At 39.0% G+C, this 24,682-nt stretch overlaps 1 protein-coding gene across 1 annotated transcript in view; it reads right to left on the bottom strand.

Moving 5' to 3' along the window:
- Positions 1-9,255, bottom strand: part of galnt18b (UDP-N-acetyl-alpha-D-galactosamine:polypeptide N-acetylgalactosaminyltransferase 18b) — a 71,279-nt gene extending 62,024 nt beyond the window's left edge. The window contains exon 1 of the mRNA XM_070965075.1: positions 8,559-9,255. Within this exon, the coding sequence (XP_070821176.1) occupies positions 8,559-8,796 (238 nt within the window). The 5' untranslated portion in view covers positions 8,797-9,255. The remainder of the gene's footprint in view (positions 1-8,558) is intronic.
- Positions 9,256-24,682: the final 15,427 nt, after the last annotated feature.

Genomic DNA, 24,682 nt, shown 5'->3' on the forward strand with positions numbered 1-24,682 from the left:
CTCAGTCATAAGAGAGCATCTGAAGAAGCTCCAGAACCTGCAGGAGGAACCAAAAACTACACAATTTACAATTTTACAGTTTTTGGTAATTTTTAAATATTTTTAAACCATTTGGTGTAAAATGGATGAAAATGTTCTAAATATGACAATAACAAAATCAAACTAACACACACACAATTAATTCAAAAATTGATTTGCACACTTTATTTGCCACTTTCTGTCATCTTCCTCTCCCTCTTTTCACAGAGCACGTTAATCTTGTTAAGATTAGCCTCACTTTTGTGTCTCGAGATGAAACGAGAAATCAATCAACAGATAATTAATCATAACTAATCTGGTAGTCATTCATTGTTTATCAGTTATTATTGCTTGTTGTTAATTTTTAACCAAAAAAATCGAAATATTCTCCAGTTATAGCCTCTTATATGTGAGGATTTGCTGCCTTACTTTGTCTTATGTGATAGTAAACTGGATTTTTTTTTTTTACATTTTTTTCATCATTCTTGCTCAGACTGACAAACAATGTGCAAGTTTATAGACAAAATGTTTAACACATTAATAAAAAACTGCAGATTAGTCAGTAATGAAAATAATTGGTCGTCACAGCCCCAGTTCTGTGAACAGTCATGGCTGATAGATGACATAACACCTTCTGCTGTTGCACATGGAGTCACCACTAACCACTAAGACTCGTGATGGCTTTGGTAGTAAAGTGACTTTGGTTTGCATTGATTTTATATCTATCAATATGCTGAAGTCTCAGTCTGATAATGGCTTTTCATTGGACAATGGCTGGAAAAATAAACATGATCCAGTAAGTCTACGTCTTCATCACAACATTGATCAACATTGCAAAATGTAAAGCTAATCATCGCCATGATTTATTTCACATAAATATAAATATATTTTATTATTTCTATGTATTTATTTGCTTCTTTCATTTGGCTTCTTCATTTCTAATATATTAAAAAGTCCATTTCATTAAATGCTCTTTCAGAGGTTCTTTCATCATAACTGACATAAATCTATTAAGGGAATGCTTAATATTATTTATTGCTTGTTCCTTTGCCTTTTGGCATGAAAGTGGTAACATCTGCAGAGAGTATTGTCTGCAGCTTCACCCTGACAACAGGCAAATCAAAAACTATTCACTGGATTTGAACATGTGTGCTGACATATTAAATCAGGCCATCAGAACTGGTCTTAACTCAGAAATCAAAAGCTATCCATCGTGGTATGGGTGTGTTTGAACCAGAGCACACTTCCTCACTTAGTGCCATTAAATATGAGAAAAAAGCATGAAGCAACAATCAGTTTGTCCATTTGTCCTGCTGCTGCCTTCACTGAAGCTCCATGATTCTGCAGCACTGACATGCAGCCTCTCACAGGTGTGAAGTTCTTACTGAGTTAAATGTGAAGATTTATAGCACTCTGGTGTCTGTACAGTAAATATGAAGCTACGTCCAGCAGCCGGTCAGCTTAGCTTAGCACAAAGACTGGGAACAGAGGCAAACAGCTAGCCTGGCCTTGTCCAAACAAAATCCATCTACCCGCAGCTCAAAAGCTCACTAATGAACTCACAATTCACTATGCCGAACTCTTAGGAGACAGGGTTAGAAAGTTGAGCATTTAGCAGCCTAATGATCTATATCTTTTTTTCCCTTAGAGATGGGAAGAGCAAACAAGAGGACAAGAAACAAGAAAGAGGACTCTGATGTGATGCTCATGTTGCTCTGCTGTCTGTCTGCTGAGTCCAGGCAGTTATTTGCTGTGAGAATAACATTTTGCATTTTGAGTTTACGTTCCCTACTGCTCAAAAATCATTTAATGCAGCTATAAGTTTATCCTGAGTATATTCATAGTTTCTTTAACTGACTCCAAGTACGGAAGTTCATATGAATACATCGCTGTTTATCAGTGTGTACAGATACATGGCTTGCTGTCACCTTAATGTAAATCTCATATAGCCAGCTAAATCAGAATTCAGTCTAACTTATAAGGGGTGTTTTCATTTCATTTAATTTTTCTTGTGGCTGCACAAAATCAGCGGGGAAAAAACTACACTGAGAACATTTGCAATAGTGAACTAATGTATTTAGTAGAAACTGTCAGGGGACGACCTTTAAATCGACACTCTTGTAAGAGGCTTTTACACATCTAATTTATTCTCTTCATGATGATTTTGCCCTCTGGAGTAAGAATAATTAATTGTTTTCATTACCAAACATTCTCCAGTGCATTCATATCCCTGTATTTCAATAACTTTTCGATTTATTGAAATTACCAACAAGAATATGGGGATTACTCTGTTCTCCTCTCCTCACCCCAGACTCTCTCTCTCTCACACCTTCTGCCTCCCTGCCTGTAGGCTGCAGACTGCGAGTGATGACAGATGAATCAGACCTGTAATAAATCACCAGCAGAATGTTTATAGAGACCAGGGTTACATTAATTTCATATTTACCAATTATTAAGAATAGTAAAGCCTCTTGTCTTTACAGATTTTCCTAAGATGTCAAAGCCTGAGAAGCAGAATCACGCTACAGAGATGAAATGACAAAAACCTTTGAGCAGGTTGGCTATTATAAGCATACAGCTCTGTCTCTCTAAATGTGCCCAGTGTCCTACCTGGCTGCTTGCTGAAAAAAGTCATGAAATTCTGCCAACATAGCAAGACAAAATACTTTTCTTATCACATCGTCTTTTTACAGTAGAGAAAACTGATGAATCAGCCAGCCGATAATAACCAATATTAGCATGTCACAGAAATATATATATCAATACGCCATATGAAACTGCAGCACAAAAATGCTAATATGTTTGCAGTAATGCCGAAACTTGTTTATTGAGTTTATTTTTTCACCTGTAAAATACCCCACTCAGAAGGCTACATTTTAAGATTAAGGCAAAATTAAGGATATATCCTTCAGCCTTGTCTGTACTTTGTGTTCTGTGCAAATGTTAGCATGCTAACACGGTAAATAAGAAAGGCCCTAATGGAAGGAGATTTTCACATTCAGAATTAGCAAAACACATTCTGCGAATCCTTGAGGTCCAATAAACGTGCCGAGTGGATTTCCTTCCTCATAAAAAACACTAACTAAACTGATTTTCAATAGAATTTTTAATCCTGCACTATACAGTCGTGTTTACTTCTTTCTCCTCACTAACCTCACAAATCCCATATCTGTTAGTTTGTAATACACAGTGTACAATTTTTTATCCTTTATTTTTTATTCATCAAAGAGTGCAGTCTAAATTGTTACATGTGTGAAATCCCTGGCCAGAGAGTTGCCAGGGAGACATATTCTAGACTGGAGCAAATCCCTGAAGCAATCAGGATTTTCTAACCAGACAAAAATGCCATATATCCTCAAAATAAAAGCCAGTACTCAGATAAAAGTCCGGTAAAAAAAGTCATTCAGATATGAAAGGATTCTGTCCAGTGAAAGACAAGAGGGTTTTTAATTTGAAATGGACACTGGAAGTGTTTAGTTTGTATAAATAATGCAGTAACAAAACTTAATGGGAGAAGCGTGAGCAGATCACAAAACAAGGAGGACTATGACTAAAAATATACTTTTATAGTGGACTTTCATTTGTTTGTGGGGTGGTGCACAACCAATAATATTGTATTATAAGTCAACTATCAGTCAACTAATTACCAAAATCTCCAAAATACTTTTGCACTTTTCTGCACATAATCATTTCCTGCCTGTTCTAACCTGTCCTGTCACTTCAGCCTTCACTCTGCACCAAGCAGTAGTCCTCAGCTGGTTCTGCCATTCCCCAGTCATCTGATCATCACCTGCCAGCACACCTGTCTCTCATTCGACTTAATGAGCCACTCAGTTTATGCCCACTAACAGGTGTATTCTGACTGATTATTCTGTACCACTATGGACCTAGGACCCAATTTAGTAAAAAACTAAGAGAAGGGCATTTTTTGGGGGGAATATTCTCTGTCAACACAATACATCGAAACATTGACAATCTCACATAATGGTGTTTTTTACATTTGAAAACAAAATGACAAAACATTATTTAACCATCACCTATGTATAAATCTACCATCATGCTGCATCTGTCAGAACAATTCTGACAGAAATTAAGCTCTTGAGTTGCCAAAAGAAAATGTGTTGTAGAACACATCATATGACAGAGTGAAACAGCCCAATTAACACTGGAAGCAAATACTGTAGGTGTCTGTATATGAAGCCCAATTTAAAAACCAAGATTTTCAACTATTTCTGTCACTGGTGGAGATATTTGAGTCAATAACTACTGCAACTATGCCTTGATAACTTTGGATTTAAATATAGCTTAATATTTTAATACCTTTGTGGCACCCAGACATCATAATAACAAGTTTTATCACATTATCAATCAATAGCTTAGTAAAAAGAAAAACTAATGGTAGAAAAAAGGGTATTTGTCTTATAAGAAACAAGGTTACCTTCTGCATCAAAAGAGTCTTTTAACCGATCTTTCTCCCAAAGGACTGAGCACTTTAAAGAAACTTCAAATATGTGTGAGTGTAACTTCCATCTCCCGAGCTGCATACCACAGCTTGCATGCACAAGCATGCACATAAACACCTGCACACGTTCCATGAATACACATGCGCTTTCACTCATTTATTCTACTCCTGCACTCATTGTTGCTCTGGAATATCACATCAGATAAATGCCCAAATATAACTGTCCTCTGAGCATCAACAGAAACGCTGATTTACTGAGCTGCTCGATTGACTTGACGGGTGGATTTGCTTGAAGCCATCTTGGGAGCTGTCGCTATCATTTGCAGCTAAATCAGCACTGTGTTAATGACGAGCTCTCACAGGCCTCATGGCCATTCAAAGCCAGCCATGAAACAAGCTGCCTTTTCACGAACAACATCCTATTAAAGCAGCCCCGTTGAAACAGCATGTCTGTCATACCATACATTCACACATGCATTACAGTGTTTGCTCAGCCTATAGGTTTGGTTTTCTAACAGTTTTAATCATGAAGTGTAACTATTCATCTGAAGCATCTGTTGTATTCAGTTCAACTCTATGGCTGTATTCATCAAAGTTTTCGTTCGAGATTTTCTTTGACATATACTGAATATCTTCAAGTTTTAGGCTGTTAGTCCAAAAATAAGAAACAAATAACATCACACATTCTTTCATTCTTTTTTTTTAACATTTTGAAAACTAAATAATTGATCAAGAAAATGAAAATAACCATTAGATGCGGCCCTATTCACTTCGCTGCTGCTTTATTTAGCCCTGCAAGCATAATTGTATGCAACAGCTCATCCCCACGGCAACAGTACGCAATGAACAGAAGAAGAATATAAACTCTACTGAATGAAAACAAACAATACCATATTTAGAATTCTGATTATATGTACATTGATAAAGAAATAGAAAGATCCAAAAGTACGTAAGCATAGGTGCAGTAACCCAGCTGCAAAAGCACAACACAGCATGAATTAGAGTACTTCACTGACTGTACATGCAAACATAAAATTCTCTCGCATCAGGAGACATTTTGAAGTATAATCTGACTAAGTCTTCTGTAGGCTGTCACCAGTGCTCGTAGTTTTGGCTCTGCTATCGTAAGGCAAAGAGTGCAGCAAACAGGCCTCATGGTGGGCGTGTGTGAACCTGTCCAGTCCAACTTTCCAATAAATTCCCCTCGTCTGACTGTACTTAGTACAAGAGGGAGCTCAGCCAGTTTATGTGCTGTTGCCATGTTGCTTTGTCCTAGTAACAGGCCACTTAGCTTCATCACACAGTTCGAGTGGTGGAATATTTCTGTCTCCTCTCCGAGTGGGAAGCTGACACCAGAGACATCTTTTCTGACTGTCCATAGTGAGTCAGCTGCACTAAATGTTTCATTCTCACATGCTCTGTGATGTGGGAGCTGATGTTGGTCTTATAGTGCACTGAAACTACAAGCATGTGGCTGTGCGAATAGTGTACCATGTGCAAGTCACACTACTTAAAGAATGCAGGAATCACAATATAACATTTTTGCACTTGTCTCACCACATGACATAGGAAGAAAATGTATTTTTAGATACGTCGAAAGTGCGCTGATGACTCTGGCTCTGCCTGAAGCTCACTGACTGTTGACGCCGTCGGCCACTTACAGACTCAGATTATGAGTCTATATTTGCAGCGGATGCATTTAGAGCAATTATCAGAGAAATCCAGACAATACGGCTCGTACTTAAAGTGACAGGTCATTTTATTGGAGCAGTTTTTATTGTTGCAAATGCATGACATCAACACTCTCCTCCTCAACAGATTCCATCGTCAATGATGGCGCTGTGCTCCCAGATGCTAAAAATGACAAGCACAGAAACTTACTGTTGGTATTAATGAGATCTCTGTCATGTCCCTGCAGTTTATGTCGAGGGTCTGCAAACAGGTTCACGAACTGAAAAGAGGACAAATAGCTAAAGCGCCCAGTAATGATGCTGGCTCACTGTGCATGAGCTTATGAGAGAATGAGTGTAAAAAACTAATTACAAAAAGACTGTCCTAGTTTTACAAATGGCATAAAAGACAAGGAGGCACAGCTAGTTTTTAAGGGGATGACCTCAACATCGTTTGAAAGCTCTGACCAGTTGTCATTCTGTCGGATAGATGAGAGGATTGCTGCCATCCCCATGTAAATATGAAACTACAGAATGCTAGTTTAGCTTAGCACAAGGACTGGAAACAGGAGAAGAGCTATTACTGTCTGCGTGCAAGGTAAAAAAAAAAAAAATCCACTTATCAGCACCTCTAATTAACAAATTAAGCCTTGTTTTTTTAATCTGTACAGACCCAAAGAGTAAAAAGCACATGTTGTGGGTTTATGGGGAGTTATGAGTGGGACTATTTCTTGGCTGGACTTGCAAGATGTAATGTGTTAATTAGTGAGCTTTAAAGAAAGCTGCAGGCAGATTTGGTGTATTTTAACCTTTCAACAGAGGCAGGCTAGCTGTTTCCAGTCTTTTATATTGAGCTAAGATAAGCAGCGGCTGGCTATAGCTTCGTATTCACCCAACAGAAATGAGAGGGGTTTCAATCTTTTCACCTAAGCAATCGAACGGAGTTCCTAAATTCAAACTGTTCCTTAAAACTAGCTCAAGTATTGAGATGCAGTGTGTGTGGTCTGTCTGTCAAATAATATTTTTTAATTGGAATAAAGCATGAAACAAGCTTTTGTGATGAGCTCTTTTCTGTATAAGCTTCATACATGTTTATGAGCAATCTTTGATAATTACCTTTCATTTTAGATGGAGGCTTGTTCAGTGGAAAATCACCGTCAGCACAAATTAAGCATGAAATGGTCCTTTCTGTCAGGGTAGCAGAATTAGTTGAAACATGTACTTTGGAGGCAAGTCACTGGGGGCACCTGAACAAAGCTCCGCCCCACAGATGCCTATGGGTGCCAAGCTGAAATGGAGACCTGCCTCCAGGAGGAATGTTTACCCAAGCTTAGCACAGAGGCTTTATTGCTCACAGCAGCATGAGCAGACTTCTGTCTGCATTTCACTTGTGCATCAGCTCTGTGCCATTTCAAATTGGGACCTGCCCAAAACGAGCCCCCCTGTGATGACAAGAATAGCTTCTTTAAAGACACAGAATGGAGAGAAATTAACTGTGTGTGATCAAGTGTAAAGTAACTGTACACCGTGAGTGGAGGAAAGGCTTGAAGGAATCTGTGGAGGAGGATTCCAGACATTCCTCAAGGTAAAGAACAAGCTGGAGTTAAATATGGTATAAGGAGCAGAGAATTAGCTTTGACCAGTTTCATAAATTTCCCCAATTAACTTTCAGAAAATAAGAAGTACCTGAGGGATGAATGGACCGGCAGGTGAGACAATTCTCCCAGCAGCGTCTCCACAGTCATATCAGACATACTCCAGCATGGAAACTGAATAATACTTGTCACTGTATTTAAATGTAGATTTTTTTTCTACTGCCAGCACTAAACACTTCTCGGCTCTCAATAAGGATGCATAATGTTGTGTCACACCACATTTTCAGGTGGAGTGCAGCTCAAGATATGAGGAGCTTCATGTTGTGCACTTTTCTAAGAATATGCAGCTGGTTTCGGCATTACCAGCATTCAAATCCACCTTAAATAAGGCACAGGTGTGTATTTAACAGCATCAGTGAATTAGACCTGAGATTCTTTCACTGCCTGTAAACCAGTGGGGCAATGCTGTGCACTTTAAAGCCCAAGTTTATGGTGATATTATCCGACTTATTGCATTTCTGTCTATTTATTGGACAATTATAATACAATAAATTTTGCAGCCTACTTCAAACTAATTATGTAGCTCTTGTGTATGTAGTCATTCTAAAATATGTCAAGTTACAGCCTCACTGTCCTGATCCTTTTCTCTGTCCTCTATCACACCCTCCAAATAACCCGAACAGACAAAACAAGTTCCTGCTGTGCCCATTTCCAAAAAAACAGACAGTGCAAACACACCTTGTTGTTAAATAAAAGTAAAAACTTTCCTTTGATGGAGGTGTAGGTGCAGATGTAAAGTGATGGAGGCTTTACCTTGTATGTGCTGGTTGACCACATTCTCCAGCCGATCCAGCCTCTCCATGATCCGGATGGTGTCACCTCTTTTGTCACCCTCTAACTTTCTCTCCGGTAAAGGCATGGGGACTTTGATGTAAATATTGGCGATGTAATTAGTAACCCATCCGACATAGAGCAGGCAAACAATGTTGGTCATGCCGCTGAGGATCACGCATGTGGACACCAAAGTTTTGGTTCTCCTGGTGCAAGCCATGCCGACATCCCTCCATACAGCCTGCAGTATCCCGTCAAACCGGAGGACAGGGCGACAGTCGCCCACAAAAAAACCTGGAATAGTGAAGTTATTCCCCGCGACTGTGCAGCGATGCGAAATCCGAGGCGCAGCGCCTTTACTTCAAAAGTGCCGTGCGGTTTCTAGAAACGCAGGGAAATGTCAAATATCTACAGGTGAAGATCCCCCTCTCTCAGCATTGCAAACCTCAGTCGGCTCCAGTTGCATTTGAGGATCAAGGAAACAGGAGAGACGCCGAGCATCCCGCTGCAGCCAATGGGAGGGATGGTGAGGGCTGACAGCCGCCCCTGCTGCACGCGTCCCCGCTGCGCTGATTCACTGTGAAAGTGGATCTCTATTTCCATCGACCAGGACACAAAGTGTTATAACCTATTTCTGCCCACGCAGCGACATATCTGCGCCACACCGACTTCACACTGCACATTTGATGTGTGAGTTATTCCCCTTGAGCGGTGAGACAATGCCAGCTGAAGAATCTCTGAGAGTTTGTTATTTTCTTCACCTTTTTGTCCCGTGCAATAGGAAACACTTTCGGAGTTATTGCGAGCAGAGCTTTCCAAACGAGCATGAATCGAGCAGCATTTCTTGCTGCAATACTGGATGAAGCCACGAGATAGAGACAAACCAAGGTGTGGTGGGGTCATGTTATGGGTCTGGCTCCGGTCCAGCTCACTGTGACACACACACACACACACACACACACACACACACACACACACACACACACACACACACACACACACACACACACACACGGATGCAGAGAAGATGCGCTCATCTCACATGCTGCTGCAATTAGACCTGAGCAGGGACAGATAGGCAGAGTAATTACAGCAGACCTGCTGCTCAACGGGTACGGCAAACAAACTGAACACGAAGGCCTGCAGCACTGTCACCTGGTGAGACAAAGCAGTCAATTTGTACCAAGGTATAAATTTAGTTGTTGATCATGAACTTAACCTTTTCAAATCTGTACTTTGAGGCATATTTGAAAAGTGCATGTACCTGTTTTGTGGCATGAGGTGATTATTGGATTTTGGATTGTGAAATTTCCTCATTAGAGGTATCTAAACCTATTTGCATAATTTTCTGCAGGCCAGAAGGAGAAAAGGGACTTATTAAATGGTTGACCAAAAAGGGAAAAAGGCCTGAAAGGTAGCCATTGAGAAGCAGGATTTAACCATCTTCAGTCAGCATACACTAAATTTCATACAGTATCTGCAGGAGTGTAATATGTTCCGTGCAGCGGAGCTCTCTGGGTTTTTGAGTGTCTGGCAGCTGTTTCTCAGTTTTTTCTTTTCTGTGTGTCTGAGGCTGGTTGACCTGTTTCTTGCAAGTGGTCCTCCTACTCTTTAGGAACATCATTTCATTTCTCTAAGGACGTGTTGTATTTATCTGTGAACAAGGATCCTTTAAACGCACATGGAAACTGCAGCATCTGAATGAATTTCAGGTCTTTAACTGTATTTTCATCAAAATTCTTGATCATGTTTTGACGGTATTTTCCAGTATCATTTTCAGAAGATGAATAATTGCTAATAACAGCCTTTGTCATCCAATCTGCCAGACAGCTACAACTCAGCAGGCTGCCAGGGTGAATGTATTGTGTTTGATGAGGGAAAAAAGCAGTGTTTCATCAATATAACGCATGAAGTATTTTCATAAATGGAATGAACAGCATTATGATGACACTTTATTTCCCTTATTTTTCCTGGGTGATTGCGACATGCTTGTGAAGTATGACAGGGAAAGACAAACACTGACAAACTCCTTTGTTTGCAGTAATATCACCAATCACTGCCTTTTCAGAGCAAAATGCAATTGAGTCGTTTTCTCTGTGGCTGACTCCTGTTCTACACCATCATTATAGAGAAGGTGTGAAAGAAAAATCAGTAATTTGAATAGCTGGGAATATGCTGCCATTGAAAAAAGGAAACATTTCAAATTTGACGATTTTCAAATCTGATGCATTTCTATTGCTTCACATTTAAATATGCTTTGGCATCAGCTGTCTGTAATGTATTATTGTCTGTCAAGGAGTATCAGTGTTGCATGATTTAGACTTTCCTCCATAATCCAGATCTTGGTCCTGTCTGTTTAGCAGCAGCCATTTATGGATGTGAGATGATCAGTGCAGGAGCATGCTGCCCATTCATCTCAGCTAACAGACCTGCCAGAGTGCAAAAAGGTCTTTTTTCTCAGGCTGCAACGTGAAGAGTTTCTCACTTTGCCAGTTATGTGGATGTGATGAAAAAGGGTTTTCTTGCTTTCTTGGCTCATTTGATCTCATCTTAACCCACATGATTTCATCGAAAGTCAATAAACTGGAGGATTTTGTGCAGTTCAGTTGCAGTTAACTGTCTTTTACCGAAGGAGCATTATCAAAGGTTGAAATGTTGATGAAAGCTCTGAAACTCAAACACAGTCAGTTTGCAAACATAAAAAACAGAGAAAAGCAGCGAATGCTCACATTTAAGAGGTTGGAACCAGAGGCTGTTTGCTATTATTCTTCATGAATTAACTTAATTCACTTAGATGATTGATTAGCAAAATATTTGTCCATTTACATGGTATCAGTTTGCTAATAGATCAATGAGCTGATCACTTCAGCTCAATATTGTGATGGGAATTTGTCCAAATTTTCCAACATTTTATTTTCCCAAAGAAAAAAAAAATCAAGAAAATAATTTTCAGATCAATTGAAAATGAAAATAATGGTACTTCCAAAGTCCTGATTCCTATGTTGTCCTATGTCATCACTCGCAAAGTCTATTTTTGATGTAATTGTACTGTGGCTACATTTCAGTGCCTTGAAACCAGACAAATATTTGACCTTGCACCAGTTCTCTCACACAGAAAGTCTTTGTGGTCCATATTTCCACATTCAGACCTCCTAAAAGATGTATCTGAAATGTGAGTCAGAGAAATATTTGATTGTAATCTAAAGACTGGAGTTCAGGCAGCCTGTGTGAGGCTTCTCAGACTGCAAACATGCACAGCGCAGCGCTGAATACAATTAATGTGGATTGAAATTATAATTGGAAAATTATATCTCAGCTAAGTCAGCAGACAGGACCGATTCAAAGATTAGCTTGTTTTCCAACAGTGTGGTGCAACATGATGTATGAGTGTCACTGGTGAGTAGTTTCAGCTCTGGTTTCACTTCGTTTTTGGTATTTATGTCACGCTTCCCTGTTTAAAGGGCAACACTGAAAAACAAAACTTGACCTTGTGAGTATGATCACAGGATGTAACACAAAGTGTTGTCATGAAGACAACCTCAAAGCCATGGCCACAGTTAACTGACAAGCCATAAACACCTGCAGGTGGTAGACCTGCAACTTGTATTGATTTCTTTTGAACTGGAGCCAGCCTCAGGGACACTTTGAGGTTGGTATCAGGGGCATGCAATCCCCCCACTCAGTGATCTGCCCAGCCAAGCAGCTGTCGCATTTAGTCTGAACGAAGGGTCTTCATGTGGGCTGATTAATTAGTGTGTGTGAGAGGTTATCCCATAATCATCACTGTGAGGTCCCAGAGACAAAGACACCACCAGTATAAGTTCTTTAGCTCTGGAAACAGCAGCCATTAATCAACAAACCACGCACTCGACATGCAAGCATTAGACCTTGACAACACAGGAAAACATTAGCAAAAATTGTGATAAACTTTGAAACCCTCTCCTGAAATCACGCCTTTAATTAACTGCCATAACTTACAGAGAATTTGATGCTAAAGCTTTGTCCATGTTTAGGTTTAGAAAAGAATCCCGACCCGCTTCAGAAGGTGCTGTTCTGAGGCTGACCCCCTGATTGTCTCACAATCCCCCCATTAAAAAGGCAGAAATGGTTGTAATAAATTCACCCTTCATACGGTGTAGGAGGCTGACCCTTTCCTCTGAACTCTCTGTGGGTGGAAAAGGGAAATTTCCCCTGAGACACAGGATCATATTAAATTCGTTCATGTTTAACTGGTGTACTGCTAATTGTTGTAGAGGAGTCAAAAATCTTTATATCATTGAAATGAATGTAAAGTCACCTTGGTGCCAGGTGTGAGGCTGCTCTCCACTTTAGTTTATGCAGTAAGTTGCTGTATTCATTAAATTTTAACATTAGTATATGCACAGGTAAATACATGACAGCTCACTTGAATGTATCACAGGACTGTATCTACAGATTAATACACACAGATGCAGATCCAAATACTTACAGACTGTACATGTAGACATATATACACCCATAGTAATCTACACATGTACACACCATGTACTGTATATCTATAGATGTACTCAAATCTCATCATTTTGTCTGCTGCATGTTTCTAGTTTTGGATATTTTTTATGCAGGAGCAAAATATTGTAACAACTTCTCTGCACTTAAATGAAAGAAAACTGTCTTCACAATGTCACCTGACAGAATCTGACCTTTCTTTGTGATCAGCATGCACATCCAAAGTGCATGCGCAAAGTGTTGCTGTTACTTTTATAATTTCACACATACAACATCTACACAAAATCCACTGGATGCCGTTTTCTTCGTGGAGATTACAATGGTTCTTTCAGTCTCCATCTGACTTTTTATCACCTGCACCTCATTGAAGAAGCTGAGTGGATTCAAGTAATATTAATAGTCTTCAGTGCCAGCAGGAGCTGAAGAACAAATTCAGATTAGAATAGCTTTTTTCCCTCTACATCAAATTGTTCTGAATATTTGTACTTTTAAATAACCCCACACATTATGCTAAGCAGCTGCAAAACTATATTTTCTGATGTGAACACATGAGATGAGATTCACACTAAGTTCAAGCTCATTTATTTACAGAGCTTTTCATCACAAGTACGTCTCAAAGGACTTCACAGGGAGCATACACGAACCTATCCAGATCTCTCTAATCATAACCATTCACATGACAAAGTGAAGTGCTGTAATACATGATGAAACAGGTGAAATGCAAGGCAGCAAACAAAGCACACGACTCAGAATAGCCTCACACGTCTAATTAATCTGCAAGAGGTGGACTCAACATCACAGGTGCTTGTACAATTGCATGTAATCCAAACTCACAGCAAGATGTTGTTGTTGTTGAGACTGGGTGAGAGTACACAGTGTGGAGCTGGCGGAGATGAAATATAGTAAATACCTTAAATTTAACACATTGGCTGGTAGGTTGTTTATTCCTTTATTTTGTGCCCAGCCTACAGGGACGTCTTTATGACGCATCTCACAAGGGGAAGGGGGAGCAGCATAAAACCAGGGGGATTTGGTAAAATAAAGTTATTTATTTGCAAGGAACTTAGATAATTGACATATAAAAAAAGAGGGGAACTATGAATGAAAAAGGGCCCGTGGGTGCAGTTCAAATCAAATAAATAAATCAGAGCAAAAGAGGACTCTTGAAATAATTTGATTTCTAAAGTAAGTTCAACTAACTTTAGAAACCAAAAGAAACCAAAATGCCAGATGAAAAACCAAAAGCCATCACTGCTCCCGGTGTTTCTAAACAAGGGTATTATGAGTGCATGCGCTATCAGTAATCAAAACTATAGCTGGCTCAGTCTCAAGGTAGTTAACGAGTGCCTCAAATCTAATCACAGTATCCTGAACAGGGATTAGCGTCTATTAGGCATCTATTAGGTTGAAACAATAATGAGAGGCACAGTGGTGCGCTGCTTGCTTGAAATCCCAGCTGCCCTCACAGACAAGCTGGCCAGATTTATCAGATGTCCACAGAACTGCATCCTCAGAGAGGTGAGCTGGACTATGTGCTGCTCCAATCAGGATGTTCATTCCACCAGACAGGAAGTGGGATGTGGGACTGCTACTTCACAGCGCCCCAGCAGCAGGAACCTCTCATACAGGGGACCACACATCCTACTTGACATGCAGACTCTGAAAATGGTTAGTCACACTGAGCAGGCTACAACAGACTTATAAGGCATATAAAAAAGGGAATGCTGTTGCAGCTGTGAAACATTTGTCAGACATGGACATAACTTCTTACACATTACATGGTATTGCATACAAAGAAATGTTTTCTCTCCCATGCTCTACAAATAAAATCAGCCACACTGAAGGTTCCTTTCAAATACACAGGTGAAGTTTCTTCGAATCGTTCACCCAGAAGAACTCATCAGCAATGAAGGACATTTTGCAAAAAAGAGCAGCACTTAAATCATCATATAATGAGCAATAAAAAGTGAAATGGACTTTCTCTGCAGAAAGTCGCTTAACAGACAAAGCCTTTTCTCTTCAGGGAGACCATTAAGCCTGTCTGGTTCTATAGCTAATGGTAACATACCTGAATACAACGGTGCACAAAGAGACCTGAGACTACTTTCTCACATAAGGATCTACATTGTAGTGACTGTTGCAGGATTGTTGTGCAAGATTGCGTTAGGCTGCACAGGTTATTCATGACGTGTTATTCATGACTTCTCTACCGAGCACCATCAACCTTGAACCTGTAGAGACAGTAAAAAAAAAAAAAAATTCCTCCTACTTTGCTTTGTCGCAGTCAGAGCTGCATCTATGTGATGAAACTCATTTGAAGTATAGCGTCCTCTCACTGATTTTAATGATATCATCTCTCTGTGCATTTTGAGGCCTGTGCTTTGAGTGTTAATAGCATGTTGTGCCCTGCAGGCTGCCTGTGGAGTGCAGCAAATCATCTTTTCAAATTGAACCACCAAATATGAGAAGCCACAGGTCTTAAGTAGACACACAACCTTAATGGACCAACAGAGCAATGTGTGTCTTTAATTTTGGCAAGTATTTGTCAAGTAAATTAGTTCAGAAAATGATTAAAAACGAAAAGCCAAACCCAGAGGGTATAACCAGTATGGGGACTGGTTTGAACTCTCTCTGCTGGGGAGAAACAATTGTGCAAGATGAAGGCTCTTGAGTTATTTTACATGGAAAAAAAAATAACTGATGTATCAGAAAATGATGGCAAGAAGTGTAAGGAGAAGCAATAGTCAGGTTTGGCACAATATTGAAGGAGGAATAGGTGAACTCACCTGGGCTTTTAGAGGAAATAGAGTTTACAAGCTCAGTTTGGTGCCCTGAAAATGAAATTACAGAGGGGCTTTCTCTGTGCAAGCAGGAAGAAGTCACGTAAGGTTATCACTGTCTGTGCCCCAGGTAGAAGACAATTAAGAAAAGTAAGCAAAAGAATGACTTCATGTCTTTGTGTTTGTCAAACTTGCCGAAATTACAAACAGAGAAACAAGCAGACAAGTTCAAATGGGACTGACATGATGGCAGGCCAATGCTGACAAGGATTAGCCTTAAAATATGCTGTTGTTCCTCTGTTTGTCCTTTTTTTTTTTTCTGAGGAAAACTGAATAGGCACATTGTTCCTAAGTTTTGCTCCAATGAGTCAGTCTCATCCATAATTCTAAAAACATCAAAATCCACCTCGTGACAGGTTGAGAGGGATAAATCTCTCCCCAAATGAAAATAAACCAATTTTGAACGCTTTTATTCAAACAGTCTTATTATATCGCATAAATAAAACAACACTGCACACATACAAAGCATTGCATGAATAATTAAAGATGAAATAAGTTAATTTTGCTATGCCTGTTGATTTCTGTTTTCACACAACATATGCATTACAACAATAACGGTGGCTGAAAAGAAAACCATTGTTAGCAGATTTTATCGGCTGTAGCTAGCAACATAATTAAACTAATGTTAGCTCTGTGAGTTGTTTGAAAACCACGGCTGTCTCGTCCAAAAAAAAAGGAATCTTCTAAAAGGCATCGGTATGATAGCTGGTCGTTGGCAAGGTTTTTAACCTGTAACCCCACAGGAAGCATGGATTTAATGCAGAGTGAGTCAATGAAATGCTCGTTATTGGCTTTGGAAGAACACTTGTGTTACGACTGTAGGTAGTGAGCTTGTTAGCCGTGCATGCTAGTGATTCCAGTTTATGTTTAAGCAGACGAACGCGCAGTTTAATACATTCCTTTCAATTTCGAAGTTGTGGTTTTTGTTTTAGAAAAAGAATAAGAACATACACAGCCCACCAAACTCTTCAGATACTACTTAAGCTCTACATCCCATCAACGTGGAGAAATCCAGAGTTAGGCAGACTTGCTTTGCCATGGTTGTTAAGCAATGATTGGACATTATCATAGCAAAGGCTGTATTGAATGCATTATTTGATCATCATAACATGACTGATAATATGTTTCTTTTTGCATTTCATAGTTGTCAAATAGTAAAATTCTATATTTATATTTCATGCGTTTGAAGCAGAAGAAGAAGAAGAGGCATTGTTTTTTTAAGAATTGTAAGATTTGTCTGACGGCCTTTTCCTCGATGGCTAAAGAACAGAAATGAACTCATCATCACTGACCATTATGATTGTGTAGACTAATACCAGGCATAAATTCTCTTTTCTTTGCCCTATTTTCTCCATTTTAGTCTCAGATTCTTCTCTTCATCTCTCATGCAAGAATGATGTGACTTGGCCAGATTCAGCACAGTAAAGCAGTATCCAAAATTTTACTTCACGTCACACAACCCCATGAGAACCCCAGAACCTCCGCAGTACGCTTAGTCTGTGGGTGAAGATGAGTAAATCCTTTCATGGTCATGACAAAAGGCTTTGTATGGTGGAGGCTTGGATACTTTTTATGTCAATTAAGGCATATTTTTGCCCACACGCCTTCACCCTAAACTGCATATCCTTTGTAGATTTATTTTTAATAGGATAATATACAAAGTAGTTTCCTTTTGTCATTATCACAGTAAATGAACAAAGTACCTCTCTTTATCCATGAACACTTATTTCTCTTAAAAATGTGTGTGTCCTCTCTATATTATACTCAACCTTGGGGACTTTAAGTTTAATCCTGACAATATGAGCTTTGTAGAAAAAAATAGTCTGTCTGAAATCCCTTTGTTTATAAGCCTTTAAGCCAGAAATGATTCATAATTCTTAACAAGCCAAAACAGTTCATGCTGAACCACAATTTGTCTAAAAAAACGCGTGAAATATAAAGTGTAACAAGCAGAAAATCAAGCAGCAAATCCACTTAAATGATACTGACTGATATTAAATGTGATATCTCTTTGCTGTGGTTGACTGACTTTGTGATGAGTTCAACACTTTTGAATCAGAAAAGGTTTTTAATAGTTGTTACTTAACATGTTTGTGTGTCTGTGTGTGCGTGCATGTGTGTCGTTGTAAGTCAAGGATGAGAGAAAAATAAAAAAAGGGAAATTCTGTCTCGAAAGACTTACTAACATAACATGTGATATGAAAACAAAAACTTTGATTTCTGAGCAAATGAGGTCAGAAACAGGAAGTCCTCCAGGAATGAACTGGTGACAAAGTCATATAAATATGTCGATGGACTTTTAATCATTTGTTCCTGCTCTGGAAAATATCATAATCCTCAGCTGTATTGAGCTTTTATTGATCATTTATTAAACTGAGCTGAAATCTTAAAAATCTAACTGAGCATTAGTCCTGGATCACAGCAAAAGCAAAGACATAACGCTTGCTGATATAGAAAAAGAATGATGAGTCAAATGCAGTCATGGCCAACTGCTGACTGCACAGCTTTCAAAAATAAATCTTACTGTACTATAAAAACATGCAGCTGACTAATTCTGATGCATGTTAAACAGCTGCAACAAAACCCACTGCAGGAAATGCAGCCATACATCCATCATTTGTAAACTCATAAACGTACTTATAAACAGACCGTCCCTCTTCAGGTGCAGATTCAGGTGCAAATGTGACTTTTTGTTAGCATGCATTTTGCCAATAGCAGTACAGTAAACAATATCCCATACTTCAAACAACTGGCAGCACTATAATGAGGCGAGTGTAATGAGCAGTAAATGTAGCATACTAGATTAGAATATTTTCTGTTTATTATTTAGTTATAGCCAATCTCAAACGGGGGGGGGCCTGGCGGGCATAGAGCCACTGCAGAGGAGCATGGATAATCAGGGGAAATATGTGGGGTGAAACTAAATTGAATGAACATGATTTATGTGGGGAAAATAAACAAACAAGGGTTTTCTGATGCCTTAGTGCTTATCTTTATTTCACTAAAATTCAAGTTGGATCCTTTTTAGTTAGTTACTTTATCTATCATCATTAATCATTGCTATGGTAGCAGGGTGTGAACTTTTTTCAGCGTCTGAATGTGGGCATGCCAGAAAAAGTTTGAATCACTGTCACTCACTGTTTTGAATCACTGACAAGAGGTGTGTATTTGTCAATTAATAGCCATTTTTTTGTTGTCTTTCTAATGTTGTTGCTGTCGTTGCTGCTTATGCTGTTGAGCACAACCACCAGAAATACTATTTTAATCTAAACAGGGTGGTTTAATTAAAGATTTTTTTAAAAAAAAGGTCGAAACAGCGTATTGTTACATTTTCAAAATAAAGCTGGCTTGGTTTTGCACCAAAACTACTTGGTTAGATTCATAAAAAAGATCATGGTTTTGCTTAAAATAACTACTTCCTTGGTCTCCTGCATGAGGTTTGTCCTTTCTGACTGCCATTATCACCCCTGCTGGTACTGCACCTACATACACGTTCTTTTCAGGCATAGGCGAGACAAAACCTCTAGTAGATTGGCAGGTCTATTGCATGCTTTGGTATGGGACTCGACTACATCATTATACCTTTTTTCCCCCTTTTTTTTCTTTTTGATTTCAGTTTTTTTTTTCACAAAAGAAGGGTGATTTATGGAGCAGATGTGCTGCAGTAGAAAAAATGATTTCAGTTTAACTTTCAGTTGCCCTTTAAAGAATCATTCGCACGTGACTTGACGATGTCGAGGGAGTTAAATTTCTGAAGGCAGGCAGTTTTGTAGCAGCAAGGATGCAGAACAAAAAATGAAATGAAATGTTTATAAGGACCACAGAGTCTAGCAGACAGGACATGAACATATACTGTATGAAGAGACAATAAGACACAAGCTTCCTGCCAGCTCCTGTGACTATGAGGCTCTATTAAAACTTGCTCTCTTGATGAATAACCCTAATGAGGTAAATCCAGGTGAAAGTCATTATCGTTTCTGTTACTGTTTTCTTTATTAAATCTCTACAAATCACAAGGGAGGACATGTAAATGAAGAAAAGTACAAGTCAGAGGGGTGGGCTGTCCACAAAGGACTGAACTCAACATCAGGCGAAGTTAATACTCCGTTTTTTTTAGATCAGAGCTGCATTATAATGAAATTATTCTTTTCACTCAAGTGTAATATCTCTCTCTTTAAAATGCTCAAAGGAAAAAAAAAACTAAACGGAGGGAACAAAGAATAAGAACAAAATTCAAGGCAACTACTTGAAAGGATGGTATTGAGGAAGTAAGAGCACCTGACAGAAGTATGGACACTTGACAGTTATTGGGTATTCGCCCACCACAGTTGATGCAGAGATAAAGCACCAAATGTTCCATAAATGTTGAACAGGGCATTATCTTTGGTAAGTGGCTTTACATCCAACACTCACACAGTTGCATAAAGCATTATTGACCTATACGATTGGTGAAAGAGATACGCTTACATCTGGTTGCACCCTGCATGCCCTCAGTGCTGTAAAATGGTCTCTGGTGTACAGTCTGCACTTTACTTTCATACATCAGTAGAATCTGATTTACACTTCAAAGCAACACAGCAAGGGACAGGGGAAGAAAAGACGGAGAGGGAAGGAAGAGGGAGAGAGGGAAAGAAAGAGAGACTGACTGGCCCCTGGCTTAGTTTTGATTTGATTTTCATTAAGCAAGAGAACATAAAAGTAAAATGAATTAAAGTGTGAATCTTTGTTCCCTCTGGTCACCGCAGGTTAGCGTGTCTCTTGCCATGAGGGTGAGCAGGGAAGTGCTCTCCACACCCAGCTGGTCGAGTTACAGATCCAGGCACAGCTTTGATTAGCGACCTGATCTCCAGCTTCCAATCACACTCCTTCTGTTTCTTTTCCTTCGTTTCCTTTGTTGCTCAGGGGGGGTTTGGGGTGGGGGCGGTGAGCAACTAACCTTTGCCTCTGCTAGAGCTGTAAACCGAGAATGCGCTGCTTCCTTTTATTAGACATGGCTATGAAGTCAGCACTGGGAACTGCCTGCTTTGTTGATAGAAAACACAGCTAAGACAAAGCTCAGAGATGATAAGGTGTTGCTTAGAGTACTTAAAATAGCTCTGACCTCGCTCTAATAGCTTCAAATATCAGGCATAATTTACTTTACATTACATTTGATCATGAAAAGCATCCAGCACACACACTCACACAGCATGCACGGCTGTCTCTCGAGATCTTGCGTGGCTGCAGGGTAAAATCCACATGAATAACGTAATTATGCATTGTTTTTTTATGCTTTTTTAACAATACACTGATGGCCAAACTGATGGAAACAGTCTAATTATTACAAGGCAATGCATCACAATTTTTTGACTTCATAGTTGACCAAACAGTTCCCTCATAAACACTACAGACTGCAGAAAAAAGCACCACTTCATAAATCACAGCAGACTCACAGACAGAGCCTTTAGAAAGCTTTGGTGGAGGTTTTATAGCCACACACACTGACTTTGTTTTTTAATTTGCTGAATTCAGCATCAGCATATAACATACAGGAAACCACTCATGCCAGGCAAAGCCAGTTGGTTGATTCTGCAGCATACAGCCATGCACAGATGTTAGGACTGCAGAAATGAGATTCATAAAACAAAAGTGCTCATTTGTAGAGAAGCATTACTGACTGAAATCCTCCTTTGGACCATCAGAGAAAACAGGGCAGCAGCAAAAAGCTATTTGTAGCTATTTGTAGGAAAAACAAATAGGTTGTCTTGCTTACATGTTTGCAGAACTCCATTAATTGCAATTCAGTGTTCAGTGTTGAATTTGAATCCGAGGGGTTGTGACACTAAACCAACAGGAACAGTAAATAACAAGCCTCACTATTCACTTTTCTTAATTATGTGGTGTAATAAGAGGAAAAAGATTCATCTTCAAGCAAAGGTATGTCTGACTCGCTCAGGCATGCATGTCTTTAATTCAAATCTCAATTCAATTACAGGCTTGTATCCTATTTCATACCCTTTGCTTCTCGTTGTTCTCAGTGTTTGGTACATCATATTATGTATTAACATATACATAAAATGGCAAGTCATAGACAAATAGCATCAGTTGCTTCAGCAAATCCTCCAAAATGACATATATTTATGTTTAAGTGACAAAGCCCTTGTTGAAATATTTGCAATATAAATGAATTATGCACATATAGTATGTCACTGAAATATGGCTCTGAGGCCTATTAGTACAGTTCCCCTAACCTTAATGAAACCTTAATGTGCCTAATCTTTACTCAGTACTTATTTTAATCCAAACCTTCCCACGTCATTCTTGTACCTACACCTAACCAAAGTTTGACCCTAATGTTGTGATGTCATTAAACAGATTCATTTTCCAACAGTGATTTGAAACAGTCTTAAAAACAATGTCCTGTCAATGGGCTCGCCAGGTCACAAAATGCTTCTTCATGTCATTCTAGAACAGGGCTGCCCAAAGTGGGGCCTGCAGGCCAAAGTTGGTCCACCATTAGGTTCACTGATGCCCATCAAGGCAATACTTGATGGTCATCAGGGTAATAGTGAATATGAATTGTAAAATATTCAGTACAATACATTTAAATATTGTCATGCTGGAAACTTATGCATGCAGTGAAAGATAATTCTCACACAAAAAATAGACTTTAATGGGAATCTCTTGTAATGAGGTCAGATGTGTTGTGGGTGTCCTCATTCAGAGTCACTGTTTTACTTAACAGATAAAGATGAAGCTGAGTTACATCAGCTGTGGCAGGAAATTTTGGTAACCCAACATTACTGGTGTTTAACACAACACTGAAGGAAATAAATAACATCTGTAATACCTCAGCTGACTGAAGAGCTTTATCTTGGAACCTACGTAAGGTTGCTGTGAATTCTTTCTATAGTGTGAAGACATGACAAACAAGGTTGCTGCAACCTTCAGAAACATACATTTCCTGGGACATCTAAAGTCACTGTCTGAACCTGTGAGCTCCCATGACTCACAGCTTTATGCTGTGCAGGTTTAACATCAGCAGTGTCAAAACGGCCTTGTTCTGTCTCAGCCACAAAGCACAAAAGAAAAAACAAAACATTTCCTGCTGTAAACACTCTGCTGCACTATTTCCAGGCTGTTATGTGCTGTTAATGTGTGCATAGATCTGTAAAGTGCAAATTAGTCACCTGTACATGTAAATCTATTATATCTAATAATCTCTAGCGGTCATATAGTCACACTAACCAGGTCAAATACTCCACTGGGTTAATATACAACCCCGTCCTCTAGAATGTGTACATGCTATTCATTTCTTTTGTTTTGGTGGAAAACATGAAAGACCATACCCACATGGTGGCCATTTTCCTCTGATAATATGGTCATATTTTTCAATACTCCTTGTTTAAATTGCTTGTTTGATATTTAATGTCCTTTTTACTAATGCCCTCTATTTTTTGCTATCCACTTTGCTGCTGTAATACCGGAAATTTCCCCACTGTGGGACTAATAAAGGAATATCTTATCTTATCTTATCTTATCTTATCTTATCTTATCTTATCTTATCTTATCTTATCTTATCTTATCCTGTCACACAATCCAATAAGAAATTCGTAAATAAATTCTGAAATATCAACGCACATCTTGGACACATTCAACTAATGCTGGAAGTGAAACACACTGGATGCAATCAAGCTTTTCAGAAATTTTCTGGTTTTGGTCAGTGATGTTATGTGACGTTATGCTCGTAATGTTCATACAGATTACATCCAACACAAAAGTGTTCTCCAAGCACTTTAGCAGTGGCCTGAAGGGACTGGCAGTTCCTATTCTATCATGTAACACGTTCATGAATGTACAAGGCGCAGGGCTTTGACATCAGACTCCAGGGTTTAGGTGTAGACAACAAAAGTACTTTGGTCAAGAAAAACTGTGACTTAGTTAAACGTTAATACAGCAAACATGATGTGTCTCATCCTTCAAGGCCATGTTGACTTTTCACTGTTGAACCATGACAATGTTTTCTAGCTAACCTGAACCAAAAGTGCTGCGAGCGTCTCAACATAAAAGGTGGATATCATATTGCAAAATGGCAAACTAATTAAATATGATGTCAGTGAACATTTTGCTTTGCAGAAACGCTCATTGAAAAGGTTTCTCATTATGCTGATAAAAAAACAATTTGGTTCATTGTGTTTCTCTCAAAATGTGTTAAAATCACTGGTATGTAACTGTAATTTCTAGGAGGCAGGGTTATAATGCAATGTACCTGTATTGTATTGCTGTGACACAGTAACTGGCTGTAGCTTTAACTCCTGTCGTGTTTTAACACATATTGCTTGTTGTCTGTGTTGTGGTTTCAGTCATTAGTGTATTTTGTGTGTTTTGTCATTGCAGCACGTACCTCAGCTGCACCACAAATAGCCTTGGACACAGTATTTCTATCTAGGGGGTGCTCTATGAATCTATTATATCTATCTTTCTAATCTATATCCAGTTCCTGACTGAGAATTTCATCATAGGGATTATTAAAGTCTTACAATGCCAAGATTGAACGGGTGATTGGTCTTTCCTTTATGAAGGACTGTATGAAAAGAAATTATTCACATACTAACATGCTGCAGGATCAGATGTCCACTTTCACAAATTACAGACCTTTTCTTTAAGATCCTTTCTGGAAAAATTGCTGGCTTGTGATGGCTAAAAAAATGACAAGAAAACTGATATATCACAAAAACAGTGATGCAGGAGCACAACAGAGGCATTCACATAGACTAACTACCATTATTTAGGTATACA

This window comes from Chaetodon trifascialis, chromosome 1, assembly GCF_039877785.1.
Source record: "Chaetodon trifascialis isolate fChaTrf1 chromosome 1, fChaTrf1.hap1, whole genome shotgun sequence".
NCBI lineage: Eukaryota > Metazoa > Chordata > Actinopteri > Chaetodontiformes > Chaetodontidae > Chaetodon > Chaetodon trifascialis.